This window comes from Astatotilapia calliptera, chromosome 11, assembly GCF_964374335.1.
Source record: "Astatotilapia calliptera chromosome 11, fAstCal68.1, whole genome shotgun sequence".
NCBI classification, from domain to species: domain Eukaryota; kingdom Metazoa; phylum Chordata; class Actinopteri; order Cichliformes; family Cichlidae; genus Astatotilapia; species Astatotilapia calliptera.
In genome coordinates this window covers 3,157,427-3,177,157 of record NC_137432.1, presented here as the reverse complement: position 1 = coordinate 3,177,157, position 19,731 = coordinate 3,157,427, and the positions used below count along the sequence as shown (strand labels likewise).

General features: G+C 44.3%; 1 protein-coding gene across 1 annotated transcript in view; it reads left to right on the top strand.

Moving 5' to 3' along the window:
* znrf2b (zinc and ring finger 2b) overlaps positions 1 to 19,297 on the top strand; it is a 49,454-nt gene extending 30,157 nt beyond the window's left edge. Inside the window, exons 2-5 of the mRNA XM_026183373.2 lie at positions 1,431 to 1,526; positions 13,702 to 13,807; positions 15,618 to 15,691; positions 15,766 to 19,297. Coding sequence (XP_026039158.2) covers positions 1,431 to 1,526; positions 13,702 to 13,807; positions 15,618 to 15,675 — 260 coding nt within the window. The 3' untranslated portion in view covers positions 15,676 to 15,691; positions 15,766 to 19,297. The remainder of the gene's footprint in view (positions 1 to 1,430; positions 1,527 to 13,701; positions 13,808 to 15,617; positions 15,692 to 15,765) is intronic.
* Positions 19,298 to 19,731: the final 434 nt, after the last annotated feature.

Genomic DNA, 19,731 nt, shown 5'->3' with positions numbered 1-19,731 from the left:
AGAGGGGAATTATATATATTTCCTAATTGGCCTTTGGCTTTTTGCCAAGTCACCATGTAACCACTTTCATGGATAAAGAAACATTTCTTTGATTCTGCACCATCTTATCTCATGGTGCCATGTGATATTACACAGAAGTTTAGCCAATCTTCAGTTGAACTTCCGTTGGTGTTACATTCACACTGGGGGAAACAGAGCAGGGCTGCAAGTCCAGCACAGCTTTAGCTTTTCTCTCACCTTGCTGCCCTTTTTTTACAAATTACAAATGCCGTCGTCACATGTGAAAGCCACAGTTTAAACTGAGAATAGATATTTAGGGCTACTTAATAATTAAACAATCTTGTATCGTAAATGGGCTGATTCTTATAAAGCGCTTTTCTACTCTACTCAAAGCACTGTATACAACATGCCTCATTCACCCAATCACACAAAGTGACGCAAAGCAACTCTTTCCTCGTGTACATCCTTTAATCTCACACTCAAATGTCTTCGGTGCATGGCTCAAACAAACAATTGGCCTCGCTATTTCAAATAGTGTTTTGTTCCATCAATATTATGATTATTATTATTATTATTAAGTGGGGGTTATTACTGAAATACATGTGTGGCTCTTGCGACTCATTTATCTGTTGAGTTATCACCTACAGTAACTGTGCTTTTCTCCTGAGCTCTAAATAGCATTTCTGTTCCTCTCAGCTTACCGCTTTAGTGTTCGCGCCAGGAAACTTCAGTCTTATCAAACCTTTGTTTCTGTTTTCAGAGAAAGATAAACAGCACTCATACATCCACAATATGATGCTGCAGCATTCTGGTACCGCAACTGAAAAGCAATAACAAGAAAAAAACAGGTCACTCCCACAACTCAGTATTATTACTGTGTTTGTAAAGGATGGCCTTTAAATATCTGTAAAAGTCTAACAGTGATGTCTGTATGTCTGTGCAATAATTTAGGTTGGACTAAATCCTGGGTGGGAGCAGTGATGTAATGAAAACTAGCAGTCTGTGCACAGAAATAAATCAAATGTATGAAACTATATGTGACTGCTGAAAGATTACAACCCCCTCTTTAATAATCAGGTGCACCGACCATCACAGTGTGCTCTAACACACTGGTCATCTAGTGCAGAAACGTGTCTGGTGATGCGTTATTAGGTGAAATCTTCTGCTAGTGCAGGTTTCTTTGCAGTAAAGTCAAGAACTGGCTGTAGCAATGCATTCTACCCAGTCTGGGCAGAAAAAGAGTGTTCGCAGTCTCTTTCACAGCACTGGGCAAAGTGGAAATGAAATGCAACAACACATCACCAACTTGTGCTGAGTGAGGAGAGAAGAAAAGACTCAGTGTTTGCCACTTTAATGCTGTTGCACATTCGTTTTTTCTCATCTTCCACCTTCCATGTTTTACTCACTGCTGGTGTCTTTCTCTCTTCCAGGCTTCAAGTGCCCTGTGTGCTCCAAGTTTTTGGCCTCAGATGAGATGGATCTTCACCTTGTGTTGTGTTTAACTAAACCCAGAGTGACATACAATGGTAGGACTTCCTTTATTGCCTTTACAACATATACTAGCATTTGAAAGTATGCTGTAGCTGAATGCAAAATTCCCCTAGATAAGAAGAACAAGCAGTTATGAAGGGTCTAAGTCAGGGGTGTCCAACTCCAGGCCTCAAGGGCCGGTGTCCTGCAGGTTTTAGATCTCACCCTGGGTCAGCACTCCTGAGTCAAAAGATTAGTTCATTACCAGGCCTCTGGAGAACTTCAAGACATGTTGAGGAGGTGATTTAGCCATTTAGATCAGCTGTGTTGGATCAAGGACAAATCCAAAAGGCTGCCTGCCCAGAAATGGGATGGGTCTACTAAGAACAAGGGTGTCCAACTCCAGGCCTCGCAGGCCGGTGTCCTGCAGGTTTTAGATGTGTCCTTGATCCAACACAGCTGATCTAAATGGCTAAATCACCTCCTCAACATGTCTTGAAGTTCTCCAGAGGCCTGGTAATGAACTAATCTTGGACTAATCAGCCGTCTCGGTGTTTTGACAGCAGATATAATGACTAAGGAGTGGCTCTGACTGTGACACTGACAAAGCACGCTCACTGCCTAACACCTTTTGACAACTTAGCAGCCAACTTACCGTACCGGATCATTCTACTGTCTGCAAGCACGTGCAGAGGGGGGGGCTAGAGGGGCTTGAGCACCCGCCCCTTTCCCGATGAGTGCCCAAAGTGCCCTTTTGTTGAGGCAACTTTTTTAAAAATAATTTATTTATTTTTTTATGTGTGTGTGCGTGCGGAGTCCTGTCTGTGCCCCTCAGCAATAATATTTAACTATTAATCACAGTTTTGCTAAATAAAAGGATCTGGCTTGCATCAGTCACATGATCACATTTAACCAATGATCGCCCTTGACGGCAGAACGCGCTGGTTACGAGCCTGGAACGAGCTCACAAAGAGCACGCGCATTTTTAGCGGTCCGGAGCTGCAGGAGAAACACAAGTTAACTCAGAGACACAGACTGATGCGACAAAACCAGTAAGTAGGTGTACAGCGTACACTGTAGTGTGTAGCACCCAGGAGTATCAGCTTATTACGTACACGTTGGTAAGCTGTCTTGTTGCAACTGACGAACTGAAACAAACGAGCGTGCTGTGTGTGCAACAGCGCGACAAACATTACCTGTCCTTTTATTAACTGCACAGGTAGTGCTGGTCACAGCTGCTGGCTACCTGTGTAAGGCTGTCATGGGTCTGTAGCTCTGTCACCGTTTCAGGGAACATATTTAGTTTTAAAGGAAGTTTCCGGGCTTTTCCTGCCTTTCTGGAGGGATTATATTTCACTAAAAAACCATCTAATATGCATGTCCACATAATTATGCATTATTATAATATTTTAAAAAACACACTCTGTATTTTAAAGAACATACTTTAAGAAGCAGATTATATTAGATTTATATTTTAAATAAGACAAAATGTGGATTTTACAGCAGTAAAATTATTGTATCTCTACAGTTTAAACATGTAATAAGCTTTGCCCTGCACAGAGTGGATAGTGAAACAAATGGAATCATCATAAACACATTATTTCATATTTATTTCTTCCCCCTCCTCATTGCTTTATTATTGTAGCTCTAGTAATAAATAATAATGTAAGGATTCTGGATCAGCACCATGATGCCCATAGTATATACAGTATTCTGAAGAAGGTCTAAAATGTCCCTGTGCGTGCATGTGTGTGTTTTATTTAGATGGATTTTTAAAAAATATATTACTCATGATATAACATTGTCCAGACATGGCTGGTAAGGACATGAGGAGGAAACAGCAGGAGCTGTGTGAGGCTACTAAAGGCAGTGCTATAACATTTTTCTGTCATCATTTTATTATAGATTAAGTGCAAGAGTTGTTAGGTGTGGATAATTAGATTATAGTTTATTGCAATAGCAAGTTGTGCCTTGTTCTCAGATAGACAGCAAGTGGAGAGTGATATATGAAATGATGGGATGGAAGGAAGAAGAGAAGCAAAGAGTGATTCACAGGCAGAGCCTAAATTATTTCTCACAGTTTTTTGTGTCCTTATGGTTCCAAGCGCTGTCACCAATCTTTGCATTTTGTTATTATCTCATGACACTTGTTTAATCAGCTACCATCTCTCCTGTGGACTTTTTAATGTCTACAGTCTCAGATCAACACAGCCCTGCCCTCCAGCACTATCCACAGCAACCCCTCAACAGCAACATTGTACTGTGGCTGTAGCTCAGGTGGCAGAGCAGGTCAGCCACTAATCAGAAGGTCGGTGGTTCGATCCCAGATCATCTCAGATCATTTTCTGATAACATTTACTTTTACAATAATTGATTACACAGCGGTGGAGAGTAGACTTTATCACAGTAGATGTCTTTCTGAAAGCACTGTAACTAAGTTTAAGAATATAATCCACCCACTGTTATCATCTTCAATGCCCTGTACCAACACATAGCAGAGCAGCTATCTGAACGCTACACGTGCTGATGCAACACCTCTCTACTAGCTTCTCATCACTCGTGAATAAGATCCAGAGATTCTTAAAGTTACAGTGCGTAAAATGTCACCACTAGATGTCAGTAGACTGCAGATTCAGTAAACTGAATTCTGTTTTCTTACCTCTCACAATTCAAGTGCATAAGCCTAGCTGAGGTGGCCGCTTATAAGATGTCACTTTTCCACCCCATAGATAAAAAAAACAAGAGTTCCTGCAGCCTGATTCTTGCTTTGACTTCTAATGATCATGTACATAAATGTGTATTAAACTAACTGTACCAAACCAAAATAGAGCTGTCAGACTGAAATAACTAAAAGAACCTAACTGAAGTTATGTGAGCTTAATAACGTCACTCTCTTCCTTCCAGAAGGCTTATAATTATCCTCAAGATGATCATCAGTATAACGTTAAAAAAAACTTTTATATGAATTAGCCAGTCAGCTCCCTGCTTATGTAACAGGTTCTTCCTCCTGCAGTCTGAGAAATTTAGTATAATCTTCATGTAATATTTCCCAAACTACATAGCTGTGGTTGCCTGAGGGCTGCTTCTCCTTGCATTTAGCAGAGATCTCTTCTGTATTTAAGGATATCACAGCCACAGTTAGTGTGGCTGGGGGAAATGTTTCGTTGTTTCCTCTGCTAAACATGAGTATGGGCTTGTAAAATACTCCCCACAGTGAAGTTACAGGAAGCTACGAGATGCAGTCATGTTTCCCTGCAGATTTGACAGATGTGCTCTGCTGCCACTGTCAGCAAATGGTGATCTGTTTTGATAGATTTCTTAATTTGGTTTTCTGAGCTGAGAGGATCTTATTACTGTTCCAAAATAAACATGAAAACTCACTTTATGTAACAGCATTGCCTACATTTAAATGATCATTTAATCGCTTAACCCAGAGGTTCCCAAAGTGTGGGGCCCGCCCCCTAGGGTGGGCGCAGAGCCATTGCAGGGGGGGCACGGTATGAAAATTAAAAAAACGCATTAGGTTGTGTAAAATGCTTGGACACTGCTAGCATCATGGACAGGTTTTTGACGGGGCTCCCACACAAACGCAAAGCAGGAGATGAAGCATCGCCAAATATGTTTCCAAACCAACTTCCTTCCAAGCCAAAGACTAGAAAATATGATGAAGCGAATCTTCCCTTTGGCTTCACCTGCACAAGAACATTTTTCTTGTAAAACAAAAGGGGGCCTAGCAAAAAAGGTTTGGGAACCACTGACTTAACCTCTAGTTCACTTCAGTTTTTTTATATAGCACCATTTGACAACCAGTGTGAATGGTGTTTGCCTCTGTGTGTTAGCCCAGCAACAGAATACAAAATAAAGAGGAACGATGGAAATATGTGGCTTGGAGGTCGGAGGTCAGCTCTTACTGTCTTACTGGGGGTGGCTGTAGCTCAGGTGGCAGAGCAGGTCAGCCACTAATCAGAAGGTCGGTGGTTCGATCCCAGGCTGCCTCCTGGCTGCATGCCAAATATCCTTGGGCAAGATACTAACCTTGTTTGCCTACTGGTGGTGGTCAGAGGGCCCGGTGGCGCCTGTGTCCGGCAGCCTCGCCTCTGTCAGTGCGCCCCAGGGCAGCTGTGGCTACAATGTAGCTGCCATCGCCAGTGTGTGAATGTGTGTGTGGATGGGTGAATGACTGAATGTAGTGTAAAGCGCTTTGGGGTCCTATGGACTAGAAAAGCGCTATACAAATGCAGGCCATGCAGGCCATGCAGGCCATTTACTGTCATTATGTCAAAAAGTCCTTGGGCAAAATACCGAACCCCAATGCATCCATTAGAGATAGAAAGTTCTTAAATAAATAACAACTTAAGAACTGAATGGCTTCATGACTGCTTCATAGAAGGCACTAATGAGGCTTGTAGTGAAGCATGCACAGCTAAGAGTTGATAGGCACTATAAAAATACCAGTAAAAAGAAACCCATAGGAGTGGATCATGGGAATCCCCCCCCCCCCATGATGCAAAGCCAGTGCTGTTTAAAATGTCAATAAAAACAAAATGCAATGATTTGCATAAATGAAATGTTATACTGTAGGGCTGTTCCATATAACGATATATATCGGATGACGATATAAAAACGTCTATCGTTTCATTTTACGCTTCAGCTTTTTTACACATTGTTTGTTTCGTGGTGTCGCAAAATAAACTGTTTACGGCAATATTTGTTCATGGTTCTGATGTCACTGTAGTTATTATTAATTTCTTAAAGTTCTCTCTTTCTCTTATATTTAATATAACCACACCACGGACGGACAAGCGCCTGTTTTTTATGTGTTGTGGTTAGCAACAACGACGGTAACACCATCGCGTGTCCGCATGTTTATGTTCCACATAAACCTTTCACAATAAAGCTCAAGATCCTGCTGAGACTTTTCAAAATAAACCGAATCACGTGAAAGAGCAGATTATTTACAGATGAAAAGTAAAAAAGAGCCGCCAGGTGCTAAAAAATAAAGCTTAGACTCAAACGTTAGAACAGGCTTTCCCCCGCAGCACGCCGTGTAATAAATACTCACAAAGAAACGGCGCCGTTACAACTTATGTCTAAAAATGTATCGTTTCATGCATCGGTTAAAACTCGACTCAGCTACATGACGCACAGCTGGAAACACTTCACGCAGGTCGAGCTGCCCGAGATTCACAGAGTTTACAGAAAATGTTACATTTTTGTGATTTATATCGTTATCAGACGATAGATGTCTCATATCGGGATATGAGGTTTTGGACATATCGCACAGCCCTATTATACTTTGAGAGACTACAGATTACAGATTACATGCCCTAAAATGTATTTTGTAACGTATTCCGTTACGTTACTCAACAAGAGTAACGTATTCTGAATACTTTGGATTACTTAACATATTATCATGCTTTTTACAGCTACATGAATGTACTATTGCTGTGTGATCTATTAGTATTACTGAAGGTTACTCTCCACACCAACACCAACTAGATGTTTAAATCTTAATATAAATGAGTAACAGTAGGTGGACATTAGGTAAGGCTGCACTTTTTGCAGCGATCTCGTATAGAAACTATTCAGCGCGTATATAAAACAGGTCCGCGGCTCCGAACCGTAGTATGGGGACCTCTGGCTGATACGTCGGGTTCATGTCGGGCTCGCAGCTGAAAACTAGCTTTACTTTGTTGTCTGGCTCAACTTTGCTAGCGAGAGACAGAGAGAGGCGTTGAAAGGCTGCTCCAACCAAACTTATTGTTTCAGAGGAAAACATGAACACAGCGTACAGCCGAGTCTTAACAGCTTACTTACAGCTGGGCTCGTCAGGCTCTCTGTTTGGCTGCAGTGGTTATTATTATATTTACATGCTTCCAGCTCCCGTTTCTGCTCCGTGACAGCTCGTACTTTTCCTTTTTCTCCCTCCTCGCTCACAGACACATCACGGGTATGGCAGTCCATTCTCCCTGCAGCACCGACTACACTGCCCTGCATGCTTTAGGGCGATGCCTGTAACACTCTGCTATTGCCTTCATATTAAATAATTTTTGTGAACACAACCCACCGCCGTCTTTTGCTACTCAGGTTAAACACGATATATGAGTCACTTAGATAACTTAAAAATGTTATTGTTTGGCTTTTTTCAGTCTTTTATTTGTTCCTGAGTAAATCGGTTTGGCTGAGATTTGACTTGATTGAGACTTCTGAGTTATTTTTGTTTCATGCAAAATCAGAAGTTAATCACGCAGACTGTTCTGTGATCTGCCGCCCTGGCTGTATGCATGTGCATCGTGGTCGTGAGCAAGTCTGTCCCAGCCCTAACGCCTAAGTGTAGTGAGAGCAGCAGGGATCGTGTCTGTTTTATAAGAGCATTCTTCTTACACACAACAAAACCTCATCTCGTACTCGTTTCACAGCATGGATGACCCACTTTCATTTCCTGATTCAGGATCCTGACAGTAGTGACGTTTAACATGCATCAAGCACAGTGAGCGTAGTGCAGCAGCATCTCTGGTGTGTTCATGCCATGTCTTTGTTTGACAAAGGCCTGTTTCTCACTTCTTCTCTCTCTAAGTCTGAACACATTTCAGCTCATACCAACACTGCTCGGTGTTTCCCTTTCAGCTGAGTGCTTTCAGGCCAAGTTGAGTTCCTCTTTGAGTAAGCCCACTTCCTGTTCTGCTGGGACTGATTCCTCTCTGTCTTCCTGTCTCTCAGTCATGTGATGGTCCCTGTCTGAGCAGACTGCTGCAATATGGAGAACACTGTCAGCTAACGCAGGAATGCAAACAATGAACACGATCTGTCTTTGTTCCTACAGCCATGCGTCCATGCACCCGTCTTCTTCCATTGATCCAAAGTTGGGTTCAAAATGCAGCAGGGTATTCCAGACGATCACTCGCTCTCAGGAAGTGGAGATCTCGAAGCATTCCCAGGCCAGATAAGATATATAATCTCTCCACTGGGATCTTTTTCCAGTGGAAGGTGCCAGAAAAATGGTGATGAAGCTGCGAGGTGATCTACTGGGATACTGTGAGACGGGGCCTGGTTGTTGCTCACTGCTGTTTTCTGTTAGCTGGTGGCATCGCCTGGTGCGTTTAGGAGATCGCTGCATAGAGTCACAACAAGCTGCCTTTTTAGGCACTAACATGGCTCTTGCTTTCAGACATGCCCAAGCTTGTCTCGTTGCACCGACAGGGGAAAGTAAATGCATGGTGTTGCTATAGCAGTGATATTCTATTATGACATTTTTATACGATGTTAAAATGATCACAGTGTGATAGGCACGGTCTAAAGCCTGAGCAGGGAATATTTTAATGTTGTGACATTACACGTGTATCAAAAAGTAAAGAAAAGCAAAGCAGCTCTGCTAAGCTTGCCATGTTTCTTATTACCCTGTGTGGTTTTGTCTCAGTGATCACAGCCGCTCCCTGCTGTTTGTGGCCTTTCTAGGAAAATAATAAGCCGTTCAGGTCTTTCCACTCTTACCACACACTCACACACAGTCACATGACTGTGAAGATCTGTAATCAGCGTGTTTATATTCCTTTCAGTTGTTTGCTTTTGGTCGCTCAAGGACAACCCTTCATTATGTCACACACACTCACAAACACACACGAGCAGGTGCAGGTAACGATAGTGTAACCAGTCTGTTCTCTGATGCTGTGAGTGTGTCTTTGTGAAAGCAGCAGCACAGCAGAGACAGAGTAAAGGTGAAGGCCTCGTGTCACTGCACGCTGGGGTTTGGCCTTGAACTGCTATTTATTTTCACACACATGCACACAGACCTGTGCTCCCTAAATGTATGTGGCGCTGCTTCGAGACATGGACGCACAAGCACAGCAGCTGTTGCATGTTTATAAGATGACAGGTGCGGCTTGGCTGAAGCCGGCGATGCTCCGTTGACCTCGGTCCTGGTTTCTAACCTGCTGTGAGACAGACTGATGACGCTGTCAGAGAAAGTGCTCGTAGGCATGGGCCATATGATATTATTCACATCATATACTTCTATCATCATGTGCTGTTTCATGGCACAAACACGTCACCCCATTAAGCAGTGGATTGCGCTCACGTGGGTCATGCAGCACAAAGTTATTTAAGTTGTGAAGGTGAAGGCAAATCTGTCTGGAAGCGTTACAGACGAAGATTTAAACCCCAAAAGAGCAGCTACTTCCCTGTTTGGGAAATGATTTTGGATATCAAAGCAGGTACAGAACAGAACACTATACCTCAGTCTGACTGTGCACTATATTAACAGCAGGTGGGAGCTGTGCGCCTCAAACCGTGAGACCAGCTACTTTCCCGAGGATCACACATTTTAGATTCGGTAGTGGATTTTATTTTGTAGGAACCGGTGGTTCGGGCCTCTGACTAGGATGCCTCCAGGTCCCACAGGGAGGATGCCCCGGGGCAGACCCAGGGCACGCTGCAGAGATGGCCTGGGAACACCGTGGTGTTCCCCCGGACAAGCTGGAGGAGTTGGCTGGAGAGAGGGAGGTCTGAGCTTCTCTGCTTAGGCTGCTGCCCCCGTGACCCGGTGCGGATAAGCAGAAGATGGATGGATTTTATTTTGTAATACTATTTATGTTTTATGCTGACTTTTTCAATTCAAAGAACAGAGGGAGAATTTTTATTTTCATACTTGAATACACTGCTGAATAAACTATTCCACTAAAAGTTACATGTGTCATATATATTTTTTAAGTTTTTATCAAATATTTCAAGGCAGCCTGTTGTGTTTATGCTGTCGAATTAATAACACCCAAATTTATTGTGAGAATCCTCTGAAATATCGTGATGTTATGTTTGGCACATATCTCTGTCGCTAGCTGCTCGTTCTAAACTCCCGACAGACAGAAGCTGCAGCTCAGAGGTGCAGTGAAAGCTGCTCTGTTGATCACCTCCTCTTGTCCAAGGCCTTGCCACGGCGGATGGATCTGCGTATTTGATTTGGCACAGATTTTACTCTGCGTGTCCTTCCTCACACAGCTCTCTTGTTTATCTGGGTTTGTGTTTCCTCACAGTCTCAAACTGGGGATCTTGTGCATGTTAGAGGGGGAAACTATCCTCGGAGGCTAAAGTGTTTTTCGTGTCTTGTTTTAGCTGTTTTGCCCTAATGCTTTTTAATGCATTTTAACCCTGTGGAGACCCACTCTCTGTAGGAGCCACTCTTGAGTGGCACTAAAGGAACTGCGCTGTGTTCTGTGTCTGCGACGGCTCATGTTTTAGCTCTAGAGATTTCCCCTTGGTAATAGCACGGTGGCTGCCTCCAACCTTTAGATACAGTCTGTGGTTCATCCTAGTGTGCAAACCAATATTAAGACAATAGACAGTTCTGCAGTTAAAGACGTTAATGCTGGAGGAGGAAGAGCTGGAAGGAACGTTTTGACTTCTTTGCAAAGGGTATGTCTGCAGTTAGGGCTGGGCCATATCATACCGTTCACGGTAACACCGGTATAATGTTGGGCAACGATAAGAAAATGAAATATGGCGATAGAATATGGGTAAAACGCGCATGCGCAGTGCCTTTGTTTTCATACGCACATGGCGGAAAAAAGCATGGCGGCGAATGAGAAGGGAGAAAGCGGATCGTTGAATGAAACCATGAACCAGAACTGGTTTGTAAAAATGCTGCAGCTTCACTGGTGTGGAACTGGTTTAGCTTTCGTCCGTCAGATACACAACAAAGCACTATTTTTGGTAGCGCATGCTAGCGGGCCGTCGTTATTACCGTGTTGTTTGGAAAATACGGCGCACTTAAAATCAATCCTTTGATTTTTCTGAAAGTCGACAGAGCCCCTTATAATCCCGTGTGCCTTATGTATGAACTCTGGTTGTGTTTACTGACCTCGAAACCATTTTATGTACACGGCGCTCGAAAATCTGTCAGATGTTTTAGTACGACTTTGCTAAGCTACGAAGCCGCAGCGTTTGATGGATTGTTGGAGCATTACGGCTATCGTAGGCAGGAGCCTCGCGGAGTGATACGTACTGTGCTTCAACATAATGTTACCGTATTGTGTGTGTATAAGCTCTTTTTAAGTTTTGTGGATATTATACATGGTTATGCTGAGGATGTGTCGGCCAGTTTCCACTGGAAATGCCTTTTGGTTAAACTGTCAGCGAGGAGTTTGCATTTGCACTGTTACATTTTTATATAACTTTAATGCACATAAATAACAGCTGCTTGTTTCAGTGAAAATACAGTGATGGATTTTGCACTAATAAAGTTGTGGAGTTGTAAAGTATTTTGTGTCAATTATATCGTCAGTTATATCGTCATCACAAATTTTCAAATGTATATCGTGATAAATATTTTTGGTCACATCACCCTGCTCTATCAGCAGTAAATGGAATATGACATGAAGGGCAGCTGTTTTGGGGTTGTGTGCATCACAGTCCCAGGGGCATGGTAACAACAGATTACTGGTTTTGATCCGACACGGTGTGCAGATTTTGCCCCTCACCTGTAAAGGCCTGGTGGGGTATTAATGTGAGCTCATTGGGTGGAAACCATCTTTGTGAACATCATAACTTAGGAACAAGGTGACGTGGGATTTTCACATTGAAACCATAGTTGCATCTACTAAACGAGTTCAAATATCAGTTGTCTGAAAATGCAGGATGTCCGACAACTCAAAAAGACATCATCTCATCCTCTAGGATTTTCACATTGATTCAATAAGGTCATCTGCCAGGAGTCTGAGAGGGAGAACTGACAGCTACCAGCATTTTGATTTTAGTTTCTCATGCTCGCCCACACTCTTTTGCGTGCGTATGCAGAATTGACAAACATACATGTGGATGCACAGACAGACAGCGGCCTCACGGATGGGGCAGGACAGAGGCCCTCTGCAGCTGAAGCAAACATCATCTGCATGAGTATTACAAACCTCTCACTGACTGGCTGCCCGGCCCAGACTGTCAGTGTGTTAAAGATGCTTTTGCCCTCAGCTGAGCTGGATGCCATGTGCTGCTGCCCATAATAACAGGCTTTTGCAGGCCTATGTGGGTTAATCCACTGTTACATAAGGCCAATCCTAATGACTGCGTGTTTTGCTGCAGGTGATGGGTTTAATGGTGCACATGCTGAGTTCCACTCTAGAGCCGGACCCATGCTATTCATAGCATGAACACACACACAGTAACCTCGCACACTGTAAGGAGCGCTGAGCAGAGGTGGAGGCTATCCGGCAGCCTCCTACCCACAGTAGAAAACTGAGTGTGGAAACACTGATAGATAAAGATTTAAATGCTTCTGACAAAGTCGTGCTGCATTCAGGGAAATCTAGAAATTTCAGCTGCTTGAACAGTATGACTTTAGCTCTCTACACATCACGATCATCCAGAACAGCCTGCAACACACATCCTAATCACGTTGCCTCTGATTGCCACCAAAAACCCTTCTCATGTGTTTGCGTTCCCGTATTTCTTGTGTCAAGATCTTAAAAGTTTTAAAGGAATACATGGAGTGACCTCATGGACGATGCGTTTGTACGTTATATAAATCAGGCAACGCTTCAGTTCAAACAGGTCATGAAGTCGAGCTCCACGCAGTCCCGGCAGATCAGCTGATCCCAGAGCCTGCCCATATCAGCTGATCCCCTCCTGCGTGAACCTCACACAGGTTGGGCTTTTTAAGCCGTTTTAGCCTACCAGGAGTTGTTGCATATCTGCAAGCCACTTTGTAGCCCAGCTCCACCTCTTTCAATGCTGTCAGTAATAATATCATTACCGCTGATGCCTGCTGTGTTCTGTGCTGAGATCTTCTTACAGGGAGGACAGGACAGAGCTGCGTTTCCCAAAACACAACGGTCCTGACTGAGATATAAGAGTAGCACCGTGCACACCTAGTAAACAGAAACACTGAAATGTGTCCCCACTGTCGGTATCTCTGAACAGTTTTGTCAGGATGACCTTTTTTTATGTAAATATAATTGTTGAACTGTCAAAACCAGTATGGACATGTGTGGGTGCGCTGTAATACTAACGTACAGTACAACAGAAACCTGCACGCCGTCTCTGCTTTTACACTCACGCAACCACTAATTAAGAAAGATCACATGGTCACTTTGGTTTAAACACACTAGATTTTACTGCAGCTCTGTTTTGCCAACAGAGGCTGTGTGTTGTGTTATGAGTCATCCTATAATCCCAATCGTGTGTGTGTGTGTGTGTGTGTGTGTGTGTGTGTGTGTGTGTGTGTGTGTGTGTGTGTGTGTGTTCCAGAGGATGTCCTGCCTCGGGATGCAGGAGAATGTGCCATCTGCCTGGAGGAGCTGCAACAGGGAGACACCATCGCTCGCCTGCCCTGCCTCTGCATCTACCATAAAGGGTTAGAACCTCGTTTGTTTTCCTTTTCATCTAATAGTACAGTAGCAGTATAGTGGTCCCAGCTGAGGTGTGGCCTTAGCGACACAGTTCAGTCCCAGGAGGTCTTTTTAAGGAAATACAAGCTTGCTTCAGCCACTTCACTGTCTGCATTTCCATCACAGTGACGACTTGTGAAGATTAGGCAAAGAAATGCTGGGATGTTCTTATTGATCTTACCGATTCCAGTCTCACGCTCATGTCTGGCTGCAATGAACAAACCCTCTTTAGTTCCCTCCCTAAAAGTGTTCCTGTGCTGAGATCAGTCAGAGAGGCGGTAAAACAGAAGAGCGAGCACTCCTAACTTTGGAAGATACCCACTTGATTTGACTGCTGAAGCCTAAGCAAGCTTCAGAGGAGGGATGTGTTTTGCATAGTGGTGTGTGGCTCTTGTCACTCATCATGAAATGAGAGCAGCACGCAAACACGGCTATAACAGAAAGAGGAAGCAGCAGTGTCAGTTTAAACTGATGCAAAAATGAGGTTCAGGGTTAAAAAGAACAGTCATGCTGACAGCGAGGGACGAGCACTTGAGTCATGCACACTGTGGCGCTGTCACGTTATTTCACAGAGGGCCTAGATTGGGCTTAAAGTGGATTTATTGATATTACCTTCAGTATTTACTGAACTGGCCTGTCAGCTGGTATCAGCTCACTGTTTTAAAATCAACCCCACACTTTATCATGTCTTGGCTGCAGTTTTATAGCCACGTGGTAATTTTAGTCCTTCTTTAATAACTGAACATGAATCTGGCCTTTTCTGGCTGCTGCCCTTTCAGAGATGCTACAAACTTAAAGTGTAGACCAGCAGACACAGACATCCTTTGATATGACGGCACCCACACCACTGAACATTACTTCACCTTTGAGCTTTCAGTAGTTTCAGGCAAAGACTGTATTTAAAAGATGGACAAGTCTGACCTATGAATGCTAAAATGCTTTAAAGGCCAGCGATGGGTGACTCCTTCTCCGAGTTTGACCTCAGCAAACACTGCCCAGGTGACTTTATGGTCTCGGCTGGTAGTTTGAGGTCAGATTGTAGAAAACATGAGGTTCATTTTGTAAGTTATAGTCAGAAAGCAGGATAAACCGGGGAGCGCTCATTGGCTAATGAAATGCGAGGGTTGCATCAGCCTTCAAGGCACCAAGAGCAGTGGTGAAAACCGTCAGCCTGAGGTTTTGAGGCTTCACTATCCAACAGGAAGTTTGTTTCAGCTGTTTTTCATATGAATGCTATCTGTGTTTGTAATGAACTGGACACAGCTGTTTGGTTCCTTTTAAAGTGTGGCTCTACATACATAAATACATGAGGATATTGTAAGTATGTAAAGCATGTTTGCTGATAGTTAATAATAATGTTTTGAATTCCAATCATTTGAAGGAGGAAAGTGTTTAACTGCTTTGTTCTTTCATTTTCGATACATTACATCAGACCCCACTGTGGTGCTCTGAAAGAGGAAACACGTGTGCTTTCTGTAGCCTGAGTGGGTCAAGTCCAACACGGTCCACTACATGTACATGTGACGAGACTACTGCACACCAGCAGGTGTCGCCAGACGCAGCAAAATGAGCTCTACGAGGTTTACTTTATTAATGCCAGGGAGAAGGTGCACGGGTAAATGTTCCAGTGTTAAAAATGCTTTGTACCACACGAACAAGTGAAAATAGCCGTAGGTGTAAAGTCTGATGAGGTGCATCGTGGCGGAATGACTCGGGCAGCATCGCTCTTCTCACGCTGTCTCACTGACTCCTCCCATCTTGTTTTCTCTCCTGCAGCTGTATCGACGAGTGGTTTGAGGTGAACAGGTCCTGTCCTGAGCATCCATCGGATTAAAGCTTTCATTGCACAGGTAAAATCCACATCCACAGACGTAAAGATGGTATTTTTTAAATGTCAGCATCTGGTTCTTTTCTGTGATTTCAGGAACATGAGACGTCCCCAGAGGGATCTGCAAAAATGAAATCCCTGGATTCAGGGACTCTGCTGGACTCTATGACCACTGTGATCAGTTAGCACCCTTCCTCCCACAACCCACCCACCCAATAATGTAGTACCACAGTGTGCCAAATGTCATTTAAGCAATCTTCAGGGATACAAACTTGTGTGTTTTATGTTTAAGTTGCACATCTACACTCAGCATCAGAGTTGACAGACTCCTCCAGCCCTGACGCTCGGGGCATCACCAGTATACACCAGTACACCAGTATGGAGGAGGAGGAGGGAGACTGTTGGCTGACGCGCTCCGACTCGCCCCCTCCCCTCCTCCGTCAGCATCAGTGTCTCCCAGTGCCTTGTTGTAGCGACGCTCGGCACGCAGCAGCCAGGACAGAGGGGAGTCCAGACTACGGCCGAGCCGGCTGTCCTCCACCCAACGCCCTACAACCCCCACCACCACCAGGACCATCTTACCACAACTGCCATTCTACCCGAGCAGGAGAAACAAGCCAGAGACGGCGTGTCTGCAGCTTCTCGCAGCTGACAGTGCTGCTGCAAAAACGGTGCCAGTCAACTGTGACTACTGTCAAACACTCAGTCATCAGTGCTTTTTAGACCCCGCCCACACAGGTACAGGAGCCCAGTCCATCACTCACCAGCCTAAACCCACTGCAGCACATTGCTGCTACTTCTCTGACACGATAAGTGTTGTGCATGCCAGAACAATGGGACACGACAGCATGTGGCAAAATGAGACTCAATTAAAAATCCACCCATCCTGTTTTTTAACTGCTTATCCGACTTCAGCCGCGTCCACACGGGGAGCAGTTCTTCCCCGTCCGAGTCTCTTCTTTCCCTCAAGTTAGCCCACATTCCTGGCTGGAAAAGGCTCCAGCCCGACTTTTGGATACGTGGTTAAGAAAATGGATGGATGGAGATTTTAACCCTCTGCTAGTAAAGCTGGAGCTTCACTTTCAGACATCACGTTCACCTCCACAGACCAGACCCAACTTCATCAGGACCTGAAATACTTTGTCCCCACCAGCAGATGTCAGTCTGTAGTTTTCCAACAAAGCACCAGGATCTTGAGGTATAACATCCAGGCTGCCGTACACGTGGCTGCAAACGGCTCCAGTGCATGCTGCAGAACCTGCATGAACCTGCTTATTCAACACCAGGGTAAAGAGCACGTGAACAGAATATGTCTGGACATAAATAATGTCTCGTTCCATCATGGACGGGATCTGGTAACGAGACAATGTGGGAAAACCTTTCAAGACCTTCAGTTTTTAGCTTTGTGTTCCTTCCTGTAAAAATGAGCTTCAGTTTTTTTTTATCACTTCTGTCAGCTCGTGTTCATTTCTGCATCATAACCGTAGCAGCTGCAGGTAAACCGAGCCCTCACGGTACAGTGTTGCACCAGACTGAGACAGTTTACTTGTGAGGAGCTGCAGGACTATAAAGGTCCCAGGAAAGCAGTGAGCTCTGTGAAGCTTTTTCAGGCACTGACCGTCACACTGGGAGTCAGCAACTTGATCTCGATCCTGGCAAATGCAGCAGTCCAGGTGCTGAGGCTGAGGGAACGTAAGCTAAACAGAACTGGAGGGACTAACTGGACCTGTCTGTTTGGGGTTAGGTGTGCCTGAAGACCTCGCTGAGGAACCAGTCAAGTCCCTGATACTGATTTCACCAACAAGCTCACGCTCAGCCTTGGAGGACGAGCTAAGTTCAAACCCATCTACTGATCCAGGGCTTGTGTGGATCCCAAAGCTCCAAAACACCTGAAACTTGTCATCCTTTTCCCTCAGTCTCTTTTGCCTGTGAAGACTAAATGCACCCCTTCCTGATTGCGCAGTCAGTCTGTGAGCGTTTGCTGGGGGTTGCAAAGAGGATGCTACACCAAAAACCTCCTTCCAGTTGCTCTGGTTGCGAGCAGATTGCCGTGGCCACCTTTAGATGATCGGTAAGTCGTTAGTGAATGTCTGAAGACAAGTCAGCGACCTCCATACAAACTGCGAGTGACCACAGCAGCAGCCTGTACCTCTCTGTGACCACTGACTACCACTACCACTCACCCACCAATCAGAGAACACACGTTTTTCTCTCGCAACACCAGGCAGCCACTCAGTGACCTCCAGGCTTCTGTGACTAGTTTCTCATCTTGTAATTATCATCATTAAATGAACAATATGCAGTTATAAGTGATATTTGGGATTTTCTTTTTATGCTTGAAATCATGCAGAAGCTGCATCGTGTTATGGAGGTGGAGACTGGCTACGAACCCGAGGTTTTTTTAAGATTTGTCATTTTGGTAATTGAACTTATTTACATAGTAAAGTGTTTGAAATCAAACATTAATATATTGTTTTAAATATGAGAATAATGGGAGACAGAAACATGTCTGTTTAGATGTGTGCCTTCTAGTCTGTAGAGACAGGATCCTTTTTGTTTTGCAGTTTGTGTAGTTGCTGCTCTCCACCACTGGGAGGCAGTGCGCTCTCACTTATGATCTTGATGTGCTTGACGTTATTTTTGAGATTTTTATCATGAAAGCAGGACATGAAAGGTTCCTGTGTCGTCTGTGATCTTAGAGACCGTGAGAAAATGATGGCGGTGCGGAGGGAGGGAAAATGGTTTTAATAGAATAACCATGGTTTACGTTTTATTATTGCTTTCCTACACATTCCTCAAACGCTCACTGATTTGTGCGAAGTCAACATTCATTTTGTGCTTATATAAATATGTAAAAAGAATCACAGGCAGCAGTTTGTTTGGTTTTTGTATCTCCCAAAAATGATTCAATGGCTGAAAAGATTTTATAATGATGTTTTTATGATCATGCTAACTTTGCTTTTTATTGTGACTCTTGCTGCGTTCACCGTGTCTTCCATGACATGTAATGTGTGTGTTGGGGGGTGTATTCTGTGAAAGTATGACGTTTTTTAAGATGAAACACTGGACTCTGTGAAATGTAAACTTTTTACATCATTAAAAGTTTTCATGAGCAAATGACAGAAGTGCAGAACACGCCGACCCCTGTAGCCCCTCCTCTCACTGGGTCCCTCACTGAACACACACACGTCTCGTGAGTCAGCTGGGAGTCGTTGTTGAATGTATTGAAGCTAGTGTGGTTCTCTGGTGGGCGTTTGGAGTTTTGGGATCCACCCCGGCGCACTCATGACTGCTGAATCGTCACACTGTATTCTGGAAATCGGACGGCCACACGGAGATTAACCGAGCCCGGTGACACGCTCCCTTCGCACAGTGCGTGGAGGCAGGATCGGTGCGTTTGTAGCGACAGAGCGACCACGTGGCTGCTTGATGGACATCTCACGGGGCTTTGACTGTACCGTCATCTCTCTCTCTGATCTGAATTCTGCAAGAGATTACAACCACTGTCCCCTGACTGATCATGCAGCTGATTCCTGTGAGCAGGTCCGCCTGTCTTTTCATTTCTGTCTGTGAATTTATGAGGAAATGTGCAACAAATCTGGCCTTAAAAGATGACTTTGACGTTTCACTCTCCTGTCCGTGTGGGTTTTTGTATTGCCATCATTTTGCAATAACACAGACACAGATACCACAGTGGCTCTGACACCACGCTGAATCCTTGAACTTTTACGGGAAAGGCTGGCGTTAAATGAGAGCATGTTACGAGTGCAGTTAAATTATAGTTGCAACTCTGTAGCAAAACATTTCCAGAGCTTTCTGCCACGTGGCGCGGTCTTCCTCAGGAGATGACGTTATATCTGAGCTCAGTACGGGACTTTGGTTACATCAGCACACATCCAAAAACTCCTGTAAATGTCACGGGAGGCTCGTTCCTGATCAGAGCCCACAGACCCACGCGTAAACACGCCTGGCGTTGCTTTACAGCTGGTACAAGAGCAAGCTGAGGAGTCAAAGTCACCAGCTGTCATTTCACCCATCGTCACTCGAAGTCACCCAGTGTCA